The 27,424-nt window shown below is 42.9% G+C and overlaps 1 protein-coding gene across 1 annotated transcript in view; it reads right to left on the bottom strand.

Moving 5' to 3' along the window:
• LOC127451658 (receptor-type tyrosine-protein phosphatase N2-like) overlaps nt 1-27,424 on the bottom strand; it is a 275,203-nt gene that overhangs the window by 81,718 nt on the left and 166,061 nt on the right. The window contains exon 12 of the mRNA XM_051716512.1: nt 6,132-6,196. Within this exon, the coding sequence (XP_051572472.1) occupies nt 6,132-6,196 (65 nt within the window). The remainder of the gene's footprint in view (nt 1-6,131; nt 6,197-27,424) is intronic.

Genomic DNA, 27,424 nt, shown 5'->3' with positions numbered 1-27,424 from the left:
CCGTGCCAGTGCCAGCGTTGCCAGCCTCGTCCGTCCCAGAGCCTGCATTGCCAACCTCGTCCATCCCAGTGCCAGCGTTGTCAACTTCGGCCATCCGGAGGAGGAGAAGGAGAAGAAAAGTTTCTGTTCCCAAGTCTCTTCCCTTGTACACGACCACGGAGGTCATTTCTGAGTTTCTGCCCATGCCCACGACCACAGAGGTCGTTTTCCAGTTTCTGCCCATGTTCTCGACCACGGAGGTCATTCCCGAGTCTCCTCCCATGAACACAACCACGGAGGTCGTTTCCGAGTCTCTGCCCATGCCCACGACCACAGAGGTCGTTCCCGAGTCTCTTCCCATGTTCGTGACCATGGAGGTAATTTCCCATTCATCCAGGACTCTTTGTCTTGAGCCTGCCACGGCTCTGCCTTCCACGGCTTCGCCCCTCGAGCCTGCCATGGCTCCACCTTCCACGGCTTCAACCCTAGAGCCTGCCACGGCTCTGCCTGCCACAGCTCCGCCCCCAGAGCCTATTCCTCCAGTGGCTTGCCCCCAGAGGCTATTTCTCCAGTGGATCTGCCCTCTCCCCCAGAGACTCCTCCTACAGCGGCTCTGCCACCTGACCCAGTCCCTGTCTTGCAGCCACCTCCCAGGCCTCCTGGCCCTGTCTCAGCCCTGGGGCCATCTCCCAGGCCTCCTGACCCTGTCTTTCAGGCACTGACCCTGGTTTCAAACCTCCCTGTCTTTGCCTTGTTCCTCTGCTCCCCTTGCGCCCCCCTGAACTACCTGTTTTCCCCCACACTCCATGGACAATTTGTTTTTGTTTTTTGGAGCGTCTGGAATCCGCTCCTTAAAAGGGGGGCTCTGTCACATATTCCTTGTTTTTGTGTTGACTTTTATGTTGAAATTCTTGTTTAGTTCCTGTTTCTTGTTAGTTTGTTGTCCTTTTGTAGTTTCATTTTATGATTGGTTTTCCCCTGATTGTTTCCACAGGTGTTCCTCATTCCCTTGTTTGCCTCCATGTATTTAAGCCCTTGTTTTCTCCTGGTTTCTTTGTCAGTCTTCACATGTGTTGTCATGTTCTGTGCTTGGTTTCCCATGTTTTTGTTTCATTCTATTCTGAGTTACTTTGTTTATTTTTGGTTTCCATTAAAAGCTGCATTTAGATCCTCATTCCACGTCTGCCTCGTTACAGTCTGTCCCTAACTTTCTGCCTAATATGCTCTATACGTTTTTGTTCCACCAAGGAAATAAAGTTATGCTGTATGGGTTTAATCAGCAAGAATAAGTTCATCAACCATCTTCACCAGAAAGACCATTTTGCAAGTTCTGCTGTTGAGCAACAAGGCTATGATGGAGCAGTGATCAATTGGCTCTATAGACCTCCTACCCAAACAACACAGACTTAAGGGCAGATGCTGGATGGTTAAGTTATCAAATGCCCCAGCATAAGAAAAAGTCTCAGTTGCTTAGTTTTCACTTAACCTTGTGCGACACCATGTACACAAGCGTGGATGTTCTATTTTGGATTCGCTATATGCAACACATAATTTAAATGTATTTAAACTGACTGATCTCAGTTCAGAAGACATGTGGCAAAACAACATGGTGCCGACCACAGCGGAGTTTGTCTTTGGGAGAAACACCAACAAAACTACATCTGGTATGAAACCTAATTATGTTTTTACACTGAAACCTATTTGAAACAAAAGATTAGAGTCTCTAGTTTCTTCCGATATGCCATTTTTATCATTTGAGCGATTTATCGCAAAACGGCATGCTGATAAACACTATGTACACTAATGTGTACTTTAGCACAATTTTTCCTTAGAAATCCTATATTTATTGTGCATTTTCACATTGCGAATCAATGGGTTCATCCAAAAGCTGAAAGATTTTACTTTTTGAGGTTTTATATGGAGTTAGGATGAAAATACGATGCATTTCAAACTGTTCTGAGACCAGTGCAGACAGACAGCACACTGGAGGTTAAGTCATTCAATAAATAGTGAGCAAGGGAGCATCCTATAGCTCTCTATACAGCTAAGTGCATTCAATCCATACTTCCTATCAAAAGTTCAGTTTCAGGCTGCAGATGATGTTTGGGCCATTCAACATGTTTGTCAGACATGGAACAATTGTAATCAGTACATAGATTCAGAATTTATGATCTATAATTTCATTTTAACATGGTTGGCAATGATTGGATGATGCTGGCCATTACTTTGAATCAGAATTAATTATGCTAATTTCTGATGTAATGTCTGTAATGTCTCAAAAATATGATGTAACAATATAAAGGATGGGCAAGGAGGAGGTGGAACCAGACAAACCATCAAAATAATGTTTAATGAAAACTTAAAAAGACACAACATAAACACACATGGCAGCTGCGTGTGGCTCTCTCTCTCCTGAACTGCCACATCTGGCTCGGCCTTATCCCTCTCCTTGGCTGATTAGCCTAATTGGGGGCCGGCTGTGCACACTCACGGCCCGGCCTCGCCCTCCTCCTCGTCACACATGAATAACCAACACCTCTGGAAACATAAAAAACTATTTGATAAAAAAACAGGACTTTCTATAGTTTGGTACTATTTAAAATTTCATATCTTAGCCCCACTCTCCACATATTTTTAGGAATACTATTTGCTCTAGAAAAAAAATTATGTTTATACGTTTATTAGGTGCTACTAGTTACAAATCAAAAAGGGACACAGCAGTCAAGCTCGGGTCTTAATAGGTTAATTAAATCTGTACAAGGTCATCCAAGTGATTATTCAGGTTATCCAATACAAAAGAAAACAAGCTTTACAGTTTGCAATCAAAGTTATTTAACTACCCATACAATATACAGTAATCCTGGGCAGTATTGTTTATGTCTTAACCGGAGGTTGTGTTTCATGTGGAATGACACTTTATTTCAGTTTAGGTATCCTGTAAAATTGCCAAATGTCTGCATGTTAGGCAATAGTCTCAAAACATCTGTCTATGCATTTGATTGAGATCTCTCTCTCTCTCTCTCTCTCTCTCTCTCTCTCTCTCTCTCTCTCTCTCTCTCTCTCTCTCTGTTGTGTGGCCATTTTGATTTGACAGAGCATTTTTGTCATGTTGCCACTGCAGCAGACAGCCTAGTGAATCAGTGACAGAGTGATCCGCTTAGCTCTATTTAATGGCAATCACACACACACACACGCACACACACACACACCCACCCACACACATGTTGGTGTGGCTATCCTTATGAGGATTCTCCATAGACATAATGATTTTTATACTGTACGAACTATAGATTCTATCCCCTAAACCTAACCCTACCCCTTAACCTAACCCTCACAAAAAAACTTTCTGCATTTTTACATTTTCATAAAAACATAGTTTAGTATGTTTTTAAAGCGATTTGAATTATGGGGACACTAGAAATGTCCTCATAAACCAAATTTATAGCATAATACCCTTGTAATTACCAGTTTGGTAATTGGTCCTCATAAACCACCCAAACACCCCCCCCCCCCCCCCCCACACACACACACAAATATAAAGAACACGATCAATGAAAGAGTTACCATGATGTAACCCAAATCCTTTGAGCAAAAGAGGTGAACATTGTACTATTAATATTAAATTATAAAATACATTTAAAATAAATGCCATTTAAGATTTGGCTTTTGGTGTTTTATATGTTCTTATAATCTACAATAATAGAGCATTTTACACTAACCAAAGAGTACCAAAAAATATCATGGCATTACCATTGTATTCTTTGAAGTACTGTACCCTGGATTACCATGTAAAAGCCATGGTATATGAGGGTAAACATTCAGTACCATGGTATAAGTAAAAGTGCCATGGAATTACCATCTAGATACAGTACCATTATTGTACCAATATACCACCACACAATGTTTTTGTAGATGTTGTTTTTTCCAAATCTCTTACAACCCCAATTCTGAAAAGTTGGGACAGTATGAAAAAGCTAATAAAAACAAAAAGGAGTGATTTGTAAATTATATTCACCCTTTGCTATATTGGCAAATCACTACAACTAAACAATATATGATGTTTTACCTTTGAATTTCATTGTTTTTTTGAAAATATAATGTAATTTCAAATCAGATGATTACAACACACTCCAAAAATGTTGGGACAGCCGAGTGTTTACCACTGTGAAACATCACCATTTCTTCTAATAACACTTATTAAGCATTTAGGCACTGAAGAGACAGGTTTGTTAAGTTTAAAAAGTGGAATTCTCCCCCATTCATTCATTATGCAGGTCTTCAGCTGCACAATTGTACGGGGTCTTCGTGGCCAATCTAGCACCCGCACTCTCTGCTTATTCGGCCAGTATGTGGTTTGAAGTTGTCCTGCTGAAAATTCCAGGACATCCCTGGAAAAGACGATGCTGGATGGCAGTATATGCTGCTCCAAAATTTTTACATATCTGTCTGCATTCATGGTGTTCTCACAGATGTGCGAGTTACCCATACCATGGGCACTGACGCACCCATGGGCCATACAGACACTGGCTTTTGGACCTGACGCTAATAACAGCTTGGATGGTCCTTTTCCTCTTTGGCCCAGAGAATATGATGTCTGTGTTTTTCAAAAACTATTTGAAATGTGGACTCATCTGACCAAAAAACATGGTTCCACTGTTCTACTTTCCATCTAAGATGAGAACGAGCCCAGAGAAGTCGGCAGCACTTCTGGACAGTATTGATGTAGGGCTACTGCTTTGCATAGTGAAGTCTTAACTTGCATCTGTGGATGCAGTGGAGAATGGTGTTGACTAACAAAGGTTTACTAAAGTTATCCCAAGCCCATGTTCATGATATCCATTATAGATGAATGACGTTTTTTAAGACAGTGGCGTCGGAGGGATCAGAGATTACGTGCATTCAGAAGTGGTTTTCGTCTTGCCCTTTTTGCCCTTTACAAGATTTGACCAGATTCCTTGAATCTTTTAACTATATTGTGCACTGTAGAGGGTGAAATGTCCAAAATCCTTCCAATTTGTCTTTGGGGAACATTGTTTGCTGAAGCATCTGTTGGCAAATTGACAAGTCTCGAATGACACTTGCTCTTGAAGGACTAGGCTGATTTTGGGGGCTCCTTATATGCTATGACACAATTGCCTCAAATCAAATCAAATCAAATCAAATCCCTTTATTGTCACTCAACCATATACACAAGTGCAACAGTGGGTGAAAGACTTGGGTGCGGCTCCAAGCAACATAGCAGTTGTAGCAGCATAGCACCTGTTTAACATCTCCTGTTTCACATTGCCTTGTTATTTCAACTCGTCAAATTGTTATTAGTCTTAAATTGCCCCTGTCTCAACTTTTTTGGAGTGTGTTGCAATCATCTGATTTGAAATTACTGTACATTAAAAAAAAATTTTACAAATCACTCCTTTTTATTTTTATTAGCATTTTTCATACTGTCCCAACTTTTTTGGAATTGGGGTCGTATAAGCAAACAGCAAGGATAATGGAATTTATGGAACATTGATAGTAGGGCATAAAATACTAGTTCAGTAATGTTGTGAACTCAGTTATGAAGTTTACATGTAGTTGCTACTGTACGGCCTCAAATAAATAACTTGAACATATCTCAGTTGATGTTGGTGATTTAAGTGATAATCTGTAACATTTCATGCTTGAGTTTGACATACGAAACCTCTATAACAGATTATTTAAATTAAAGGGACACTGTAGTTCAGCCAAAAATAAAAATTTTAAAATAATAATCTGTCATCATTTACTCATCCTCATTTTGTTCCAAACCCGTATAATTATTATTATTTTTTTTTGCATGGAACACAAATGGATTATCTAGCAGAATGACAATGACATCTATGGAAAGAATGACAATAAAAGTGAATGATGACTAGGGACAGAGCAGCTTGGACATTCTGCTAAATATGACCTTATATGCACAGTGGAAGAAAGAAAAGTCGTATGGTTTTGGAAAGAAATGAGGGTGAGTAAAGGAAGACAGAATACAATTTTTTGAAGAACTATGTATCTTTAAGGGAGAGATTTTGAGCATAAAACATGCTCAGTATGGGTTGCACTCTGGTAAAGGAGGATGTCATCATTGGTGAGGGGGGAAGAGGGGAGAGAGAGAAGACTCCTTTCCTTTGACTTACATCACTCAGTCCGGCCTCAAGAATCCGCAGACCACTCTGTTTCTCCAGCTGTCCTTTCTGTTCAACTGTTGAAGAGAAAAAAGGGGGACTGAGTGAGACAACATCATAGGGTAAAGCATGTTGTCAATGCTGAGGTGGAGATGCGTGTGATAGGAATTATTGAGCTCATCAGAATGAGTGTAGTGGAGTCTGCTGTATGTGAAATGTGCACACAGACATCTAAAATTACTTTCCATATTTCAAAAGCTATACAAGAAATCATCCTGGTTACTTTCGTAACCTCCGTTCCCTGATGGAGGGAACGAGACGTTGTGTCGATGTAGTGACACTAGGGGTCACTCTTGGGAGCCCCAAACACCTCTGATTTTGAAAAAAGGACAATGGGAATTGGTGAGTGGAATTTTCATGCCACTCCCCCAGACATACAGGTATAAAAGGAGCTGGCTCGCAACCACTCATTCAGGTTTTGTGCTGAGGAGCCGAGACAAGGTCCCGGCCATTTCAGCGGGTAGTTCAGTATTGTGGCAAGAGGGACACAACATCTTGTTCCCTCCATCAGGGAACGGAGGTTACGAAAGTAACTAGGACTTTCCCTATCTGTCACTCACTCGACGTTGTGTTGGTGTAGTGACACTAGGGGTCCCTATATGAAACGCCACAATAAGCTGAACTGTGTTATGTGGACTGGCGGTGCGAGATGGGCAGACTGCTGTGTGCCTCGTAGCCAGCGCACCAGGCCACACGTAACCTCCCCCAATGCTCTTATAAGCGGCGAACAGTCCCTTCGGGGACAAGTCGACTGCCCAAAAAATAGGGACAGGCTAGCCCAGCCATCGCCACTTTTCCTCCCTTTTTTTCCCCAAAGAGAGTGGAATTTGTTTACCGACTAGGGGGCCATAAGTGTCTATGTCAGGGGGATGTCACTCCCAAGGGGAAGACACCGGGGGGTGGGGGGGTGGGGGGGGGGTATTTTGAGTGGAAATATGTCACATGTTCTTACTGAGTCTTGTCGGAAGTATGTCATGTGGAGAAGTCCCATGGTAGGTCCTACCCGAGGGGGGAGGAGCTCTACAAACACGGTGACCGGGGCAGAGGAACCTCTGCCCAAGGAAGACGCAGTTTACCAACAGGGAAACGATTTAGCGGAAGATATATCACATGAAGTCACCTATGGGGAACCAGCGCATGTGGAGCACCTACCCTTGCACAGGGTCTGTATAAGTAGGCTCACTGGGGGAAATGCATATTTGCGTAGTCCCGGGGGCCAGCTGTGTGCCAGCGCATCTATACCAAGGGGTGCCTCGGTCAGGGCGTACCATAGCGGGCAGTGGGAGGATTCCCAGGAAGCAAACAGGTCTACCTGTGCTTGACCGAATCTACTCCAAATCAGCTGGACCACCTGGGGGTGGAGTCTCCACTCTCCCGAGCGTAACCTGTCATGACAGCGCGTCCGCTGCGGTGATGAGGTCGCCCAGGATGTAAGTGGCTTGCAACGACTTGAGGCACTGCTGACTCCAGAGGAGGAGACGGCGGGCGAGTTGTGACATGCAACGGGAGCGTAGGCCACCTTGGCAGTTGATGTATGCTACCATAGCTGTGTTGTCTGTTCAGACCAACACATGCTTGCCCTAGATCAATGGCCGGAGCCTCCGCAGGCGAGCAGTACTGCCAACAACTCGAGGCAGTTGATGTGCCAACGTAATCGCGGGCCAGTCCAAGAGCCGGCGGCTGCATGCCCGTTGCATACGGCGCCCCAGCCTGTCTTGGAAGCGTCCGTCGTAACCACGACACACCTGGAGACCTACTCTAGGGGAACCCTAGGTCAGTCCAAGGGCTGAAGAAACGGAGACAGATCGGTGTGACGACCACGCGGCACCATGCCCATCTCAGGACTCGAGTCTGAAGCCAGTGCTGAAGCGGTCTCATATGCATCAACTTGAGCGATGTGGCCACCGCTGAGGATGCCATATGCCCCAGGAGCTTCTGAAAAAGTTTCAGTGGGACCGCTGTTTTCCATCTGAACGCCTTCAGACAGTTCAGCACCGACTGTGCGCGCTCGTTCTTGAGGCGCACCGTCATTGAGACATTTGGAGTCCAACTCCAAACCAAGAAAAGAGATGCTTTGAACCGGGCAGAGCTTGCTCTTTTCCCAGTGGACCCAAAGCCCCAGCCAGCTGAGGTGCGTGGGCACCAGGTCCCTGTGCGCACACAACACATCCCGAGAGTGAGCTAGAATTAGCCAGTCATCGAGATAGTTGAGGATGCGGATGTCCACTTCCCTTAGCGGGGCAAGGGCTGCCTCTGCGAACTTCGTGAAGACGCGAGGGGACAAGGACAGGCCGAAGGGGAGGACCTTGTACTGGTACGCCCGGCCCTCGAAAGCAAAACACAGGAAGGGTCTGTGTCGAGATAAAACCAAGACGTGGAAGTACACGTCCTTCAGGTCTACCGCTGCAAACCAATCTTGATGCCAGACACTCACTAGAATGTGTTTTTGCGTCAGCATCTTGAACGGGAGTCTGTGCAAAGCCCGGTTCAGTACTCGCAGGTCCAAGATTGGCTGCAACCCACTGCCTTTCTTCGGTATGATGAAGTAGGGGCTGTAAAACCCTTTCTTCATCTCGGCTGGAGGGACAGGCTCTATCGCACCCTTCCGCAGAAGGGTAGCGATCTCCGCACGCAGGATAGCGGCATTCTCGCCTTCACCGAAGCAGACACTGTTGAAACTGGGCGGGCGCCTGGCAAACTGAATTGCGTAGCCGAGTCAGACGGTCCTGATCAACCACTGCGACGGGTTGGGGAGCGCGAGCCATGACCCCAAGCTCTGAGCGAGGGGGACCAAGGGGACAATCGTGTCGGACGTACCGGTGGGTGGGGCCTCGTGACGGGGCTGAGCCTGAGGCGCCACGTCGAGGGGGCTGGAGCCCCGACTTCATGGCTGTGCTGAGTCTGGGAACATCGAAGCACTTACCTGGCTCCGGATATCCACCATAGGGCCGGTCAGGAAGTGGGGAGGAGGAAAGTTGTCCCCACAGTCCGTCAGAACCGGCCTGGCATGGGCGTGTTTGTGCCACAGCTGGGCGCGCAGGGGCGGGGGGGCTGCCCCTGGAGTGCCATACCTGCCATAAAGGAACGGTGGCCAGTGGTCATGATAACGACGGCCGTGAGCACTGGATATGTGACCCAGGGAATGAGGAAACCGCTCCTTTTCTGAACGTGTAGGTGTCACAGCCCTTCGGGCATGCGGCGAATCAAAGAAAGGGCAAAGAATTCTCCTCCCAGCCCTCCACCGGGGGATGGAGTGGTCTGCTTACCATCTCTAGGCCTGCAGCAGGTCTCCACGTGCCTGGGTCGCCCATCTCAGGGGCGCTTCGAAGCCTTCCTCGGGTTCTTGGCGGCCGGCCGTGAGACAGGTGGCGTCTGCTTCCTGCGAGTGGGGCGGGCTGCAGCGGAGCCGGTGTTGTTGCGGCAGGAGGATGCCCTTGGCGACGAGCAGATGAGGTGTGAGGTCTTGAACCGCGCCGATGCAGGATGTGCTGAATAGCCTCCGTCTGCTGTTTCACCGCCAAGAACTGCTGGGCGAAGTCCTCGACGGTGTCGCCGAACAGGCTGACCTGGGAGATGGGGATGTCAAGGAACCGTACCTTGTCAGCTTCCCACATCTCGACCAAGTTGAGCCATAGGTGGCGCTCCTGGACCACCAGGGTGGACATCGCCTGCCCAAGAGTCTGTGCCATGACCTATGTCACCCGGAGAGCATGAACGGTTGCCAAGCGCAGCTCCTGCATCAATCCCAGGTCAGAACTACCCTTGTGCAGTTCTCTTAGTGCCTTGGCTTGGTGCACTTGCAGGCGAGCCATGGCGTGCAGGGCAGAGGCTGCCTGTCCAGCGGCACCACAGGCCTTAGTCGGCAGAGATGACGTAACCCTACAGGTGCTGGACGGGGTTGGCGGCATTTCGTGGGCCCAGGTGCACCGCAACCGCCTTATCCACCTGGGGAATCGCCAAGTACCCCCTGGCAGCCCCACCATCGAGAGTAGTGAGAGCGGAGGAGCTCAGAGACCGGGTCTGGGCAGTGAAAAGGTCCCCGCCACGACTTCGTGAGCTCCTCATGCACCTCCGGGAAGAAAGGGACCGGGGCAGGGCGCAGCCATGAGCGGCACTCCGGGCCCAGGAACCAATCGTCAGGCTGCGAGGTTTCAGGGGGGGGGTGGAGGGTTCCACTCCAGCCCAACACACGAAGCCGCCCAGGCAAGCATGGCTGCCAGCTGCGCGTCAGGCTGCGACTGGTTGACCACACCCGAAGGTGGAAGCCCAGTCGAGTCCTCAGCATCAGATTGGACAGCCCACTCTCCAATGCTGCAATCGAGAGCTCATCTGCTTTGCGAGCGCTGAAACGAGATCGCGAACTCGCCCTGAGACGAGCCGGCAGTCTCATCCCAGCGGGGCAAACAAGCGTACTGGGGAATGGGAGGTCCGTGGGGAGTTACCCGGCGGAGTGGCTCCCACTGGGGTCCCCAAATCGCCCCCAGTGCTAACCGATGCGGCCTCAAACCCGTAGGTAGAAGGACCGAGGCAGGGAGCCGCTGGGGTGGTCTTTCCCTCTAATGAAGGAAAAACCATGACTGCAACTTTGCCATGGTCACACTCTCGCAGTGAGAACATGACCCATCCACGAACGCTGTCTCCGCATGGGCAGCGCCCAAGCACGTAAGACCGCGATCGTGGCCATTGGAAGCGGAGAGGTAACGAACGCAACCAGGAAATACACACAAACAGAGAGGCATCATTAAAAAGATGCTCTCTGTTAATGCCACTCTTTTAGAAGGGAAAAAAATACTCTTTCAGTAGGAAGAATATACTCTTTTAGCTGCTGAAGCACCCAAGGGTGTTCTCTGCACTTCACCAGTGCAAGAGGGGGAGAAGCTGCTGTAATGTGCCGAAAATCCAACAGCTTTTCGAGGTGAATGGATCAACAGAGTAATTCAGCTCGCTGAACACAACTGCTCAGCTCCGAAAAGAAAATCTGAACGAGTGGTTGCGAGCCAGCTCCTTTTATATCGGTATGTCCGGGGGAGTGGCATGCAAATTCCACTCGCCAATTCCCATTGGCCTTTTTTCAAAATCAGAGGTGTTTGGGGCTCCCAAGAGTGACCCCTAATGTTACTACATCGACACAACGTTGAGTGAGTGACAGATAGGGAAGCACATATTCATTATATTGACAAATAGCCAGAGGTGAAGTCAAGACCAGACCCTCCAAGAACAAGACTCAGACCAAAACTAGACCCCTCGAGACCCATACCTAGACCAAGACTAGTCCCCTCGAGACCCAGATCCAGAACAAGACTGTGTTTATATGGTCTCAAGAGGTCTTGAGACCAGGACCACAAGATCAAGACCTCGACACTGCAAATAACACAATTCAAACCAGTGCAATTACAAATATAAAGACAATTGAACCAGGATGTTCAAACAAACTTATACTATAAGCATAAGTAGCAATCAGTGGGGTCGAAGCACATTGAAAAACAAAAAGGTTTGATTGACCTCATAGACATACTTAGGACCTTGGACAAATGTGTTGCATGTTAAATGACAAGCTGATCGCAACAAGGGTCCCAGAGTCTGAGAATTTTTTTTTTTTTAATTGTTATATATCCTCGGGGTGTGTCCCAAGTTTCATAAACATGGATCACTCCTTTCAGGAGTTATAAGCATTTCAATAAGCTATGCCACTCCCAGTAGTTTTTCAAAATTCAACATGTTTTTGATATTTATTTGCAAAGAGACTTAAGAGAATTTTTGCATTTGTTTAATTATGATTTGGCAAAACTTAATTTGGCCAAAAGTTTTTCAAACTAAAATAGAAAACAATGAGATTCAAGTGATTTTAGCCGTTCCAGAATTTCCACAAACTGAGCCATTGAATTAGCCACGCCCCATTTCCAAAATCCCACACTCCAAAGATACCAAATGAGCTTTACTGAAACCAATATCGAGCAGAAACGGCTGTCATAAACAACAGCAGAAAAAAGCACCCTCAACTTACAAATGTTATGAACAAAATGTCATTATGCCTCAATAATTCGCTGCAACTACAATACTATGAGAATGCACAAAATGATTGACAGGCAGAAAGCATCACTGACAGCGCCCCTGTGCTGTCACACAGACAGGTGAGATATCTCACAACAATTATTTATCTTTCATGGAGTAGACATACCTTTCCATGAAAAAATCTCTTACAGCACCTTAGGGACTAATGCATTTATCACACATTTTTATGGATTTGCACATTTTTATTTGACTCGCTATTTTTCTCTGAATCTTGCGTGTGAGTGCGAGATTAATCCATCATTATTCAGAACGCTGTCCGTCATTCTGACACATAAAAACAAGCAAGAAACTCTGCTTAAACCATCTTCGCATGGTATATTTCTCCCTCGGCCTCTGCGTGCGCGTGAAATAAAGAGAGGGAGGGAGAGAACAGTGCTCGCAGCCATGTGAGAGTGAAAAAAAGGCACTTTTAATGTAAAAATAACTACCGTGCCTCTTTTAAAAGTATTTGGTATTTGAGGGAAGATGCAATAGGGAGTTTTTATTCTGATGGTAGGCTGCAATAAGTTCATAAATTTTGGCCGTTAGATCAGCTGTTACTCGTGCCGGTGCAGCCAAATAATTTTCTGCATTTGCAAGCAGTATTTATAACTCGCAAATGCTAGTAAAACATTTGCACTGTAGAGCCCTGATTATTGAAAATAATTCACGAAATTTACCGTATCCTAACTGGATGAATTAAATAGTATTTGTCATTATTTTCTTTACTAAAATACAAATATTTGGGGACCAAGTCTATTTTTGACTTCTTATGGGGGGTCCCTAATGTAGTATGGGGGGTCCCAGCCTCGTCGTAAGCAAAGACTGTGATGTGCTTGTGCAATCATCAGGGTTGGGGAGTAACGGAATACAGGTAACGGGAATACGTATTTAAAATACAAAATATAAGTAACTGTATTCCACTACAGTTACAATTTAAATCATTGGTAGTTAGAATATAGTTACATTCAAAAGTATTTTGATTACTGAAGAGATTACTTTGCATTTTATTGTCATTTGTTTCATTTAATATTTAGTCCTTTCAGATGGAAAACATTTATACATATAAATGATGCGATCCAAAGTGCATTTGAACAGCGGTGAAACACTTTCTTATGATGTGTTACATTCATACGAGCAGACAGAGAAGTAAGTTTGAAGTAAGTTTGGAGCAGAAGAAATAGAAATAAATCTTGTGTAAATTGTCAGCTTTACGCTAAGCTACAATGCTATTTCTAGCCATTTTACATGCACATGTTACCAGGCACGATCATATTTTTTTTATCAAGAAAATTCACCTTGGATCATAATTTCTTTTTTTCTAGTAAGACCTTTGATATTAGGGCAAAAATCGTATTCTTGATAATAATTTTTATATTGTTTTCCTGTAAAAATATCTAAAAATCCTTAAAACAAGATCAGTTTGATTTATCTTGTTTTAGAAACAACACTGCATAAAATATTTAGGTTTTTCAGAGAATGTATTTTTAACATGTGTATTTTGAGTTTTTATAGTCAAAATAAGTGACAAAAATCTACCAGTGCTGAAGAAGTAATCCAAAGTATTTAGAATACGTTACTGACCTTGAGTAATCTAACGAAATACACTATATTGCCAAAAGTATTCGCTCACCTGCCTTTAGACGCATATGAACTTAAGTGACATCCCATTCTTAATCCATAGGGTTTAATATGACGTCGGCCCACCCTTTGCAGCTATAACAGCTTCAACTCTTCTGGGAAGGCTTTCCACAAGGTTTAGGAGTGTGTTTATGGGAATTTTTGACCATTCTTCCAGAAGCGCATTTGTGAGGTCAGACACTGATGTTGGACGAGAAGGCCTGGCTCACAGTCTTCGCTCAAATTCATCCCAAAGGTGCTCTATCAGGTTGAGGTCAGGACTCTGTGCAGGCCAGTCAAGTTCTTCCACACCAAACTCGCTCATCCATGTCTTTATGGACCTTGCTTTGTGCACTGGTGTGCAGTCATGTTGGAACAGGAAGGGGCCATCCCCAAACTGTTCCCACAAAGTTGGGAGCATGGAATTGTCCAAAATCTCTTGGTATGCTGAAGCATTCAGAGTTCCTTTCACTGGAACTAAGGGGCCAAACCCAGCTCCTGAAAAACAACCCCACACCATAATACCCCCTCCACCAAACTTCACAGTTGGCACAATGCAGTCAGACAAGTACCGTTCTCCTGGCAACCGCCAAACCCAGACTCGTCCATCAGATTGCCAGATGGAGAAGCGTGATTCGTCACTCCAGAGAACGCGTCTCCACTGCTCTAGAGTCCAGTGGCGGCATGCTTTCCACCACTGCATCCGACGCTTTGCATTGCACTTGGTGATGTATGGCTTGGATGCAGCTGCTCGGCCATGGAAACCCATTCCATGAAGCTCTCTACGCACTGTTCTTGAGCTAATCTGAAGGCCACATGAACTTTGGAGGTCTGTAGCGATTGACTCTGCAGAAAGTTGGCGACCTCTGCGCACTATGCACCTCAGCATCTGCTGACCCCGCTCTGTCATTTTACGTGGCCTACCACTTCGTGGCTGAGTTGCTGTCATTCCCAATCGCTTCCACTTTGTTATAATACCACTGACAGTTGACTGTGGAATATTTAGTAGTGAGGAAATTTCACGACTGGACTTGTTGCACAGGTGGCATCCTATCACAGTACCACGCTAGAATTCACTGAGCTCCTGAGAGCGGCCCATTCTTTCACAAATGTTTGTAGAAGCAGTCTGCATGCCTAGGTGCTTCATTTTATACACCTGTGGCCATGGAAGTGATTGGAACACCTGAATTCATTTATTTGGATGGGTGAGCGAATACTTTTGGCAATATAGTGTACGTTACAAATTACATTTTATAGCATGTATTCTGTAATCTGTAGTGGAATACATTTCAAAAGTAACCCTCACGACCCTGGCAATCATGTTGTCAGTTTTATTATCAGTGAGTTGAGATCGCTGCTCAGTTTACCCGGTAGCCAGCTCTGGCTCAAGCAGCATGGTTGAAGGGGTAACCCTAAATTTTTTTCTTGTTCAATAATCCGTATAACTCAGAAATATGTCACAATATAAAAGTAAAGTCAGTCGCAACTTCCAATATCAGTGCCATCCAAACCTCCTGTCCCATTTGTAGGATGTGTAGCCTACCTTTATATGATGCATGTCTGTATGTTTTACATCTGTCGTCTTCAGTAACCCTTTGTTCTTAATTCTGGCTTCCAAACAGCTGCCACTAGCACCACCAAATGGATAAACATTGTTTTCAAAACAGCTTTCTGCATACGCTCTCATCTGCCATTGGTCAAACAAAGTGATAGTCAGTTCACGCCATTGGTTAAGTAATGTAGATGGAGCAGGTCTAAGCGGGTCACTTAAAACAAACAAAGCAATTTTCATAGCACCACAGAAAGACAGTGTTTACCAGTTTCAAGAAAATTAACAAATGAATGGCTTACTTATAGTTGTCTCTGCATTTTAAACTGGGATAGGAGAAAGTATTTTAACAGGAAAAGTTACATACTTCAGCTTTAAGTCACTTTTTTGGTGGATAAGAGTCTGGTAAATCGAATTCCTCTGTTATGTTTTGCAGTTCGTGAGTAGCCCCAGTTTCACATGAACTGAAAGTTCACCTTCAGTTCACGATACCTGCAAGCGTCACAAGGACACCTTCCGTAACCATAGTAACAGCTGCACTAATCAGCCAGGCAAAAGCACAAGAGATTTTCACATTTAGGCTTAAACGAAAAACTCTTTTAGAATATATATTTATTATACTTTATTTAGAACACCTGTACACCTACTTATTAATGTGATTATCTAATCAGCCAATCGTGTGGCAGCAGTGCAATGCATAAAATCAGGCAGATACAGGTCAGGAGCTTCAGTTAATGTTCACATCAACCATCAGAATGGGGAAAAAATGTGATCTCAGTGATTTCAACCGAAATACCTTGTTGATGAAAGAGGTCAACAGAGAATGGCCAGACTGTTTTGAGCTGAAAGAAAGGCTATGGTAACACAGATAACTGCTCTGTACAACTGTAGTGAGCAAAATAGCATCTCAGAAAGCACAACACGTCGAACCTTGAGGCGAATGGGCTACAACAGCAGAAGACCACATCAGGCATTTTATACATTTCACGATTTTTAACCTTAGATTCTAAATTCTGAAGATTAAATTAACTGTGACATTTATAATCCATATAATAATATAATAATATTATAATATAAACCGTATAATCGCGACATCCCTAGTTGAGATCCCTGTCCTTAATTGTGCCCCTAGATACAATTAACCTCAGGGAGACTATTTACCCTCAAAAAGTCTTGAGTAAGTTGCTTTTGGTAAAAGTGTTTCAGCCTGCATCCAGCTCAGAGTTCATTTATTCTGTGAGTCTGGAGACAGAGGGTAAAAAGAGTCCTGTGTTGTTACAAAAACTTAAAAATAAATTATTATGAATCTCATTATATTTGTCAGCAGACAGATCAAAATTGGGCACTGCTTTTAGAAATGGACTGTTTTAGAACATTTAAAGTCAGAGTTCAGGGGTTCAGGTGATATATGTTTTCTTTCAAAACTTCTCAGAGCCTTAAATTCAGTGGTACTTTTCTGCAAAAGTTATGCTATGTTTATGTGAATTCTCAAACAAGGACAGGTTAGTCATTGTTTTGGAATTTGAAGTAGCTGTGTTGGAAGCATTAGTGAATTTATTTCCATCTATCAAGTATTCCCAGTTCATGGGATGATGTTTTAAATTGCCACACCTACTCGTTTGTGCAAATTCTCTCAACCCTAGCAACTCGAGTTGCATCACACTATGTCTGCCAGCATGCCACAAACAGTGAAAAAGCAGTATGTGATAAATATTGTCTATGTTGACATTTGGCCTGCAGTAATGGGATTTTGCCTAAAGCCCCAACAAAGCAATTCAACCAACACTTAACACACTAAATTCACCTGCAAAGGCTTGCTGTCTCTCCTCCCCACAAGCCCACTAAAAATCAACCTGAAGGTCAGCAATGGCAGTATTAATGTCAGATTTAAAATAACTGAAAACAAACAAACAGCAGTTTAAACCAACACACAGCAAGCTCCAAAGTGAAGGTGTGAACCTCAGTGGTAAAACAATATGACTTCAACAGTCTTTCCATTGTTGCCTGGATGAAACACATACTAAACTGTTAATAATAATGGAAATACTCTTAAGAATTAAAATATATGAATGTATATATATGAAATATTTCCTTTCATTGTTACACCCGGGTATACTTGATTGTGATTTGTAAATCATGGCATTTTGTATAATGGCCACTGACCTTCATAATTGATCATTGTCAAAGGAAACCTTTTTCCTACATAGCTGTCCTAGCTTCATGTCTCTTGTATCAAAGTGCGGTCACACATACCTTCGCAAGGCAAAATTCCGCGGATGAAGATGGCCTGGGCAGACATTGAGCATGTGTGAAATCATCAAAAATATAATTGTCAATCAATCTCTTTTTAATGCACTTTATACTCCGTGAGACTTAAGATAAAAAGAAACTCACTGCTAAAATGATATCCTTGTCCATTGTGAATAATCATTGTAGATGTATATGAAGCACTGCCCACACAGAGGTCACTGCCAAACCAAGCAACTTCCCATTGGTCAACACGGTGATTTCGGCTGTTAAAGTTCACCAAACTTGAACTCCACACGAAATCCACAAAGGCGCGGATTCCCATTGAGATGACTGTATTTCGCCCTGTGGCAGGGTGAGTAAGAGACAGACACAGTGGGTGTGGCGTCAAGCCTCGGAGAGGCATTTATTGGAAACAATAATAAACATAAAAAGTGTCCAAAAGGGGTAATAAAGTGTCCAAGGGGGAATAGTGTTCATAATATAGGGGGAATCTGGCATCCTCGCGGTGAACGGGGCTCCGTGAAAGGGGCGGGGTAGTGTTCATAGGATAGCCCAGGCACAGGCTGGGTCAGTCGGCCGCTCACACTCTCCTCCAAAGTCCACGGCGCGTGGGGCGGCGGTGTCACTGGCGGCCTGTCTTCCTAGGCCCGCGTCAAGCGTGAGGGGAAGGTGGCCCGGCATCTAGCCCGTCGGTGCAACGTGAGAAGTTCACCCCCGGCGACTCATTATAACGTCCGAGGGTCTGAAGAATGGGTCCGGCAGCGCGTCCACTCGTCCGACCCCTCCCAGCTCATGGAGATTTGAAGCCGGCTCCCCGAGAAGAGGTACGCACTGCGTTTTAAAGACAGTGGTGATGAAGCATTATCCCCATCAGGTGTGCTTCATTCACCGCTGACCAAACGAGGCTTATTAATTATGCACCTCTTTTCGCTCTCCCGCCCAACTCCCGTCATGAGCCTGGCTGAAGGGCGGCCCTAAGAGGCGGGGTGACGATGATGAGCCAGAGGGGCAGATCATTCCGCCACAGCCCATGGAATTTCACCATGTGAAGGTATGTGTGACTGTGCCTTTACTCTGCAGTCTTTTTTCAAATCAGATCAACCATTTTTGCCCATTTATTTGTTTATTTGGTAATATAGTTTTATAACCTTTATAATACAGCTTTTTTTACAGCAAGCAGGTCACTACTTAACTGAATTTTGTCTGTTATGTAGCTGCCTTTTGCTTTCAGAGACCACGTCAAAGAGGATCTCTTTAGTAGTTTTGCCATTTCAACAGAACATTTTTAAATTATCCCATCCAAATTAACTTGTTCCAACTAGCTTTGACTAGATCAAAGTGCTGTTCTGTCTGAAGAAAGCCAAAATGTTTGTTTCAAGCTGCTATGGGAATGTAACATTTTATTTTCCTAAGGATGTATTTGATGTCACAAAGCTATTTTCATATAGTGGCACACCAAGCAATAATTTCAATGCAGCAATTCTATATTTTTTTCATTTTTATTACTCTGAAACCTTGCCAAATGAATAATTGGGAAAATATATAGTGAATCTGACTGTGGTTTTGGGTTAGTTTACTACACACATAAAGATTACCCTCTTTTCTGGTGCTCATCTGGTTGTCAAAAACTTTTCACATTTAACAGTTTTCAGCAACAAATAGGCCATTAGGCATGTTCATTACGATAGGTGGGAAAAATCTCACCCCACTGCTGTTCTAAATGTGTGAACAATTAACCTGTCGTGTTGTATAAGCAATAAAAGAACAATGCAAAACATGAGTGTGATCTCTAAGTATGTGTATTTATGCATATCCAAGCATGTATAGAATCAAAGAAAATGCATTAGTTAAGAAAGCTCAATGTATAAAATGAAATACTTTCACAGACTTTGATTTCCATGCAAGTTGCTCTTTTCAAGCACAGCTTTGATAGAGCATTTAGAAAGAGGGAGAAATAAAAGGCTTTTTATAGATTACACAGAAATGAAAAATAATTATACAGTGTGAAATTATAATTGACTTTGTTTACTTTGCTGGAGAAGGAACGACAGAGGGAGGGAATGTGGTTAAGAGGCAGCACTGAGATAGCGAAGAGAGAGAGAGAGAGAGAGAGAGAGAAAGGCAGGTATATAAGAAAAACAGAATGTCAAACAAGCAGGAAGATAAAGGAAGAAAAGTGTGAAAATAAATGGCACAGCAAAGAAACCGAGGGGAAGAACTTGGACAGAAACGAGAAACATTCAGCAGAATAAGAAATAAAAAATCACTCACAATCCTGGAAAGTGTGATTAAAAAGAGAGATGTGAAGAGAGTGTGGGAGAGGAAGAGTTCTGAAGAAATACAGAACAAAATGATTTGAGCGAAAAAGAGAATTAAAGGAGAATTCTCTAAGAGCCCCCAGATGACGTCTATTCTAATGACACCAGCTTGAGTTTGGTCTCCGGTGCTGGTCTTTTCAGCTGGAGACTTTATGATTAGGATTTTAATCTATCAAAGCCCATTCCTCTCGTCGTACACTCTTAATGCTATATTCCATATGATTAAGCACGATACCTCAGACCAATCAACGAGTGCGCTCATCTCTCCTTACATCACTGTCTGTCTTTCTTTTACTCATGAAAGAACTATATTCCTTTACAGTATCTCTCTTTCTGCCTTTATCTGAATTGTGGTGCCGGCAAGAGCATCAAAGCCCGGTCTCTATAAAACAGGTTTGTGTATTTGTGAATGCGTGTGACAGAAAGGGAAAGAGGGAGCATGTGAGCTAAAGTGCCTATCAGCTACTGCATTTGAGAGAAAATGAAAGTACACTTTTTTTTTCTGTCTGGGTCTTAAAAATCAACATAAGCACACGGGAAGTTGTCATGTTGTTTCAGAGATTTCCAGTACCTAGGATTGGCCACATAATGCTGACTCACTGACAAGCGCTATCTCCTATCAGACATTTTTGCATCGGCTGCAGTGTGTTTACACTTCCTTGTTGCATGACTGGAAGCACGTTGCATCAGCAGTGTGGGAGACCCAGGTTCGTATCCGCAAACCAGGGAATAATCGCGAATGCATAATCAGTGACGAGTGTGTTTCAGAGGTTGCATTTTTCCCTCTAACATTACATTTTTACTTCACTGATGGTCAAGTTTAGGTTTGGGGGTACAGTTTATACAACTTTTTTTGGGTGCCCTTCTGTGAACATTTCACCAGGAAAATGGAGCTCAAACTTGCCAATATGCCCAACAACACTTACGGCTTTGGCCACTAGGGGCAGTGTTTTGAATTTCGGTAAGCAGGGCAGTTAAGCTATTCTGTACCGCAACATCATGTCTCAAGATGTCTCAAAAGATGATTCAAGTTCACAAAACATTTATTGCTGCCATATACATATTGTTTTGCCTTACATGCACACACGCAGAGGCAAATATGCTCTCCAATGTTTTTAAAAGGTCATTTTTTCAGCTGAAAATGTATTTTGCTTTGAAACAAGTAAATAAAATCTTCTTTTTAATGAACTACCAATATAATGTTAAATAAGTAAATTTGATAAAACTGAATCACACACATTTCAGTGTCTCAAAATTGACTTCCAATTAAGAACTTTAGTTAAGCTCAGTTGACACCATTTGTGGCACATGTTGATTTACCCAAAAATTTATTTAAACTGGTCCCTCTTTTTCTTTAGAAAAAAGCAAAAATCTGGGTTCCAGTGAGGCATTTACAATTGAAGTGAATAGGGCCAGTCCTATTGCGTTAAAATACGCACTGTTTCAAAATATAGCCAATTATAATTGCACACTGTGCAATTATAAGTGTCACATTTCTGCCTTTAATCCCTCTAAAAAAATTGGTTCTATTCACTTCCATTGTAAGTGCCCCATTGTGACCTTGGTTTTGCTGTTATTTTAAAAAAAGTAAAATTAAATTTTTGTGGTAATCAATATTATGCCACAAATGCTGTCAATAGAGCTTAACTTGTATTGAACCCAGAATATTCCTTTAAAGATAGGAACACACACAAACACTACCACAAGAATATGTACAAACCCTTTTTAGCAGAAGCATGCCACTAATATTCATCCATCATTTATTGATGTGTTTTTCTCTGCAGAATGCCTAAGAAATGCCAAAGGATTGTAAATGCAACCACGTTAGCAAACATGCCTTCTCACATCACATATACGCACATGAGGGGCTAAATCTCACTCTTTTGCTATTGACCCACTCTTGCGAATGAAACTGCGCCCAGGTTAACCTTGTGTCACAGCCAATCCCCAGAACCCCTCAGAGTCTCCATTTATTAGAGCTCAGAGACTGTGGAGGCCTCCTCCATCCACTTTGCACTCAGGCCTGTCTGGAGCCACTTTAAATGTAAATGAAAGGCTGGGGACAGATTCAGGGAGCCCGAGCATTTCTCAGGGGAACAGGACTGAGTGAGTGTCAGATGCCCTGCTTTTTAAAAAATGCGTCATGAAGGTTTGTGTTTTGCTGCGTTTAGAAGTGTATACTGGATTTGGATGTGGTTAAAAGGTAATGAAAGATCATTCGAGATAGGATCTGCTCACAGATAATGAAAGAAGATAGCAGTAAAATATTTTTGAGTTGTGAAGCCACCGTACACTGTAAAAAGTAGTAACCTGCAATTGTAACCAATTGTTAAAAGCTAAGGAGCTACAGTATTTCTACCTGATCTGACTCTTAAAATAATTTTTGTTAGTGTAACCTAATATAGCTTGATTCAATCATGCTCCATAATATTTTTCATTTAAAGTAAAACCAGGTAATTTAGATGTTACCAAAAATTTCAGAGCAGAATATGAATTACACACATACATACATACATACATACAGACAGACACACACACACACACACACACACACTCGCACACTCACACACACACACACACACACACACACACACACACACACACACACACACACACACACACATGTTGGTGTCCTATCCTTATGAGGACTCTCCATAGACATTATGATTTTTATACTGTGCAAACTATAGATTCTATCCACTAACCCTAACCCTACCCCTAAACCTAACCTTCACAAAAAACTTTCTGCATTTTTACATTTTCAAAAAAACATTGTTTAGGATGTTTTTTTAAGCTATTTGAATTATAGGGACACTAGAAATGTCCTCATAAACCAAATTTATAGCAAAAATGTCCTTGTAAACCACCCAAACCTGCCCACACCCAAACACACACACAGACACACACACACACACACAAGAATGCTGCATATTTGCTGATTTTATTCAGTAAAAATTGCCTTGACTTTTGAAATCATTCAAGACAGCCCATTGGAAAAAAAAAAAATGTGTCAAGCTTAATTTTCAAGTCGTTTTTCAACTGACTTTAATTGGGTGTTTTATCAGTCACTACAATTTTATTCCAGATACTGTATGCATTTCCCATTGTTCCAGCTGTGTGAATGAGTCCTTCACACCAAATCCTCTTTTAATGTATTTCAATTTATAATTTATAATTAATTGTAATGTTTGGTTTAAAAAAAAAAAACTTGCCAAAAACACACAATGTCTAAAGCTAATCTGTGATGCAAGTTGGCGGTTCTGTTTTATGTAAGAAAAGTAAAAATTTTCACATGTATACATATTGGTTAAAGTTTCTATACATTTAAATAGCTAAACTAAAAACAGGTCTGGCATTAATATAATTTGCTTGATAATTCAAAGTGGATTCTCAGAGGTTTGAAGTAAATATACATAAAAACAACCATTTATATCTAGAGAATCTTTGGAAAGGAACAAGGACAACATGTTCAACTGGCTCAGAATCAAGCTTGATTTGGCTGTTAGGTTAAATCAAGGGATTTTATTTTAACCACTCTGCTCATCAGAAACAAGTGCTACTTCTCTCTCTCTTAAGCTCTCATGGCTTGTCCTGCAAAAGTCAAGACATCTGAGGGACTTTTGGAAATTGTGGCCCACTTTAAACAGAAAGTAGAGCATGACAGTAAAAATGTAAACAAGTCAGTTTACAGTGCATCTTCATAAATGTAACATTGCCAATACTCTTAAATTCACTGCAAAAGCAGTACACTTTCCTGTTGCTGACATTGTACAATTTAACTGAAAATATTTTAGCATGAAAACATATCCACTGACACCACTATCACTTTACTTAATTTTATCAAAAGCAAAGTTTTTCAGTGACACATTTTAACTGCAACATGAGTATTATTTGTCAATCAGCATCCTGTATTGAGCAGACGCTCTGACAGAGAAGCACTGTGTGTGCATTTGTTTAAATTTATTGGGGAGAGGAAGTGTGATTGAGGAATTGCAAATGGCATGAAATAAGGTCCACCCCATCAGGCCTTTCCTCTGATCTGTTTGCAAAAACATAATGCAGTTTCAGGATGACAGCAAAAAGCATTTTCCAGAAAGTGCTCATGGATCTTTTAATATCACATCTTAATCTCCACCACCCACGTTCCTCTGCTCACCTATAAGCCCAATCAATCCATTGCTCTCCGTGGCTGCCAATGAAAATAGCTGCAAGCAAAGAGATGATGACAAGTGCCTGCCCGATGTGGCTATACCCGTTATCGAGCAATCACTCCAGCATTAGAGCAGACATCATGACAGATGCCAAAGACACCACATATGAAGCCTGTCTATACATATCTATCACAGCGAGTGAGAGAAAAACAAAAACAGAAAGACAGAGAATGAATAAGATATAGAGATATAGAGGTCGGGGGGGGGGGGGGCGTGGGTGATATATAAACCATGCTTGTTTTGCAGCCAAACAGGCAGAACAATGTTTCACAAATGCCATTCAATTAGCAGAGAAAAGTTTGCCGATTATGAGTTAATAAGCAAAAAATGCAGAGAGCGAAAGTGAAGGATGGAGATTACTGCATACAGTAGTAGGCTACAGTTGCAGAATGTGCAAAGGGATTCATGTAATCTCATTAAAACGGATTACCATATGTAAAAATAAAACAGAAAATAAACACCAACATCTTAAACAGATGTTCAGGAGATAAATCACCACCTTGGTTAAAGGCACAAAGTGTCCAAGCCAACAACATACATATTCAGCCTTCTAAATTAAGCCTTTCCATTCAACAAGAAGTAAAAGACTGGTCTCAGTTGTAGCATGGTCACAATGCTTGTTATTTCAGGAGGAAACAAATTCACAAATTCAAAAAAGCACAAATTTAAAACCGCTTTCTCTCCCCACTCCTTTTGCAATAATTTCTCCTCCTGCAGTTATGTCTTGTCCTTGTATATTTCAATGGCAATATGACATTGTGCTGGCCTGGCTTTGATAAACCTAAAATGGGAACAAAGCAGGAAACTTTCTGTTCCTGAGTCCACCTATGAATATTAGAGAGAAAAATTAGATTTGGTAGTGGAATTAAGCAAAAGAGTGAAACCTTGAGAGGGGGAGAGACAGAAAGATAGAGATATACAAGGAGAGGCAGAGAGAAGCCAAATTAAGATGGAAGGGCAGAAAGAGGGACGGACAGACAGAGATGAAAGGAGAGAGAGAGAAAATAAAAAGAAAGTGGAAGTTGAAGAAACTGACAGATGAGAGATACAACAACAAAGAGATGGTGTTTGAGCAAGCAGCTGAGCAGCAAGAAGCCATGCAGACTAGAGCTCTGTTCCAAAACCTAATGTGAGCTGCCTCCGAAGGTAGCAATTTAAGGCATCAAAGACGAAGGCTGTTCCAGAAGGTAGGCAACTTAATTAACCTCATTTTGGCCAAATTCTAAGGCAATATTTCTCAGGATTTGTTTAAACTCAGCTGATCATAAAGAAACATTACAAAACATTTTTCGTTGAGGCACTGGATAGCACAGATTTCAGAAATAACTAAACAATGAAAACCGATAAGGGCTTGTAGTCCTAACTATTGGTTAGCTTGTTATAAGGCTTGATTCTAAAATATAATCAAAATATTAAAATATAATATACAGACAACAAGTCACATAAAAATAATTTAGCAAAAAATAATAAAGGAAACACAGCACCCTTTCATTGTTTTGACTGACCATCGGAACCTAGAGTATATACAAGGTGCTAAAAGACTGAATCTTTTTCACTGGTTTCAATTTAGGTAGGCCCCAAAAGAGACCACTTGACTGCGTCAGGAGACACTATGGGAGGGCACCTGTGCCGTTTTTGTGCTTCGTATATATTCACACATTCCCAGTGCTCCTTACGAAGTCTTGTATTTCTCTACATTGCAATTCTGAGTGCTACATCTGTCTTGTCTCTCTGGTTTATTTGCCTTTTGCCTGTTTCTCTGGATTACTCACCTAGATCTTTATTTTGGATTTGTTTGTGTGCATTGCTGCCCTTCTGGTTTTGACCCTGCCGGTTCTGCCTGCTTCATATTTGGATTCTCCCTCATTAAACTCTGCTCTTGGATTCTAACCCTCTGCCTAAGTCTCTTTTGTCACAACACATATAATAAGCCTTCTAAAATTTTCATTTATGTCTCAAAATGCCAAACCCTGTTTTGAAACTACAGCTTTTGTAATATAAGTAGATGCTCACAGCTTTTATTTAGTAGTTTTCACAGTGACATTTGCTTGAAAGAGTCATAAACTTTTTCATACAATGCAGACTATAAGTCTAAGTGGCTTTGTATATAAAGTAATACAAACTTGTAGAACAACTGAAGATATCAATTGGTATCATTAAATCCCTTTAAGAAATAATTGTATTACCAGTCATTTTCTTTACATAGAATGCACCTGTCACGAATTCCCTTGTGTTTATCCCATCACCTTCCCTTTATGTTTGGACTTTTATACTACACTTCCCATGATGCACCTTTTGATCACAATCATCTGTTCCCCATCTTTGTTCCCAGGTGTTCTATGTTTTGTAATTACCCATGTGTGTATATATAGCCCTCATGTTTCCCTTAGTATTTGTCAGTTTGTTAGCATGTAGTTGATGATGTTACTCACCTAGTAAGCCAGCAAACTGCTGTTATGTTTGATTTCCCTTTTACTCCAGTGTTTTAGTTTCATCTTTGTTTTCTTCTCCTTTATCTTTTGAGTTCCTAAATAAATAGTTCTGCAGTTGGATCCCCACTCTCTCATCTCATCCATCCAGTAGTGTAACAGAAGAACCGACCCGAAAAGGATGGATTCAGCAGAGCAACTCTGGCAATTCACCCAAGGGTCATCTTCAGTGGAGGCTTACTGTGTAAGGTTCTGGATCTTGGCCTTTCAGGTGAGCTGGGATGAGAGAATCCTCAGGACCATGTTCTGGCTAGGACTGAATGATTTGGTGAAGGAGATGGTCCCTTTGGTCTGCGACGGCCTGCCCCTTGGTGACTTCATTACTAACATTGTAATGGCTGGTCTTCTGCATTCTACCCCAGCAGCCAACCCTCTTGCAGTGTCTTCCACGGCTCCCTCCTCCAGGCCTTCCACGAGCTAGTTCTGCAAGAAGTCCCAGAGCAAGCGTTGCAAGCCTCACCTGTCCCAGAGCCAGCTTTCATGCCTGCTCCAGCCCCGGTGATCCTGGCTCTGCCCCTCGAGCCTCCCATGGCTCTGCCTTCTGAGTCTCCCACAGCTGTGCTCACAACTGTCCGGAAGTGGAGGAGGAGAAGGGCTCCTACTCCCCAGGCACTGCCAGTGCTCACAACCACGGAGGTCGTTCCCCTATCACTGCAAATGCTCGCGTCCACGGAGGTCGTTCCCTAGTCACTGTCACTGTCCACGGAGGCCGTTCCCCTATCACTGCCCGTGTCCATGACCACAGAGGCCGTTCCCC

Source organism: Myxocyprinus asiaticus, chromosome 2, assembly GCF_019703515.2.
Source record: "Myxocyprinus asiaticus isolate MX2 ecotype Aquarium Trade chromosome 2, UBuf_Myxa_2, whole genome shotgun sequence".
NCBI lineage: Eukaryota > Metazoa > Chordata > Actinopteri > Cypriniformes > Catostomidae > Myxocyprinus > Myxocyprinus asiaticus.
Note: the sequence above shows the minus strand (reverse complement) of the source record. Positions and strands in the feature narration are given on the sequence as shown.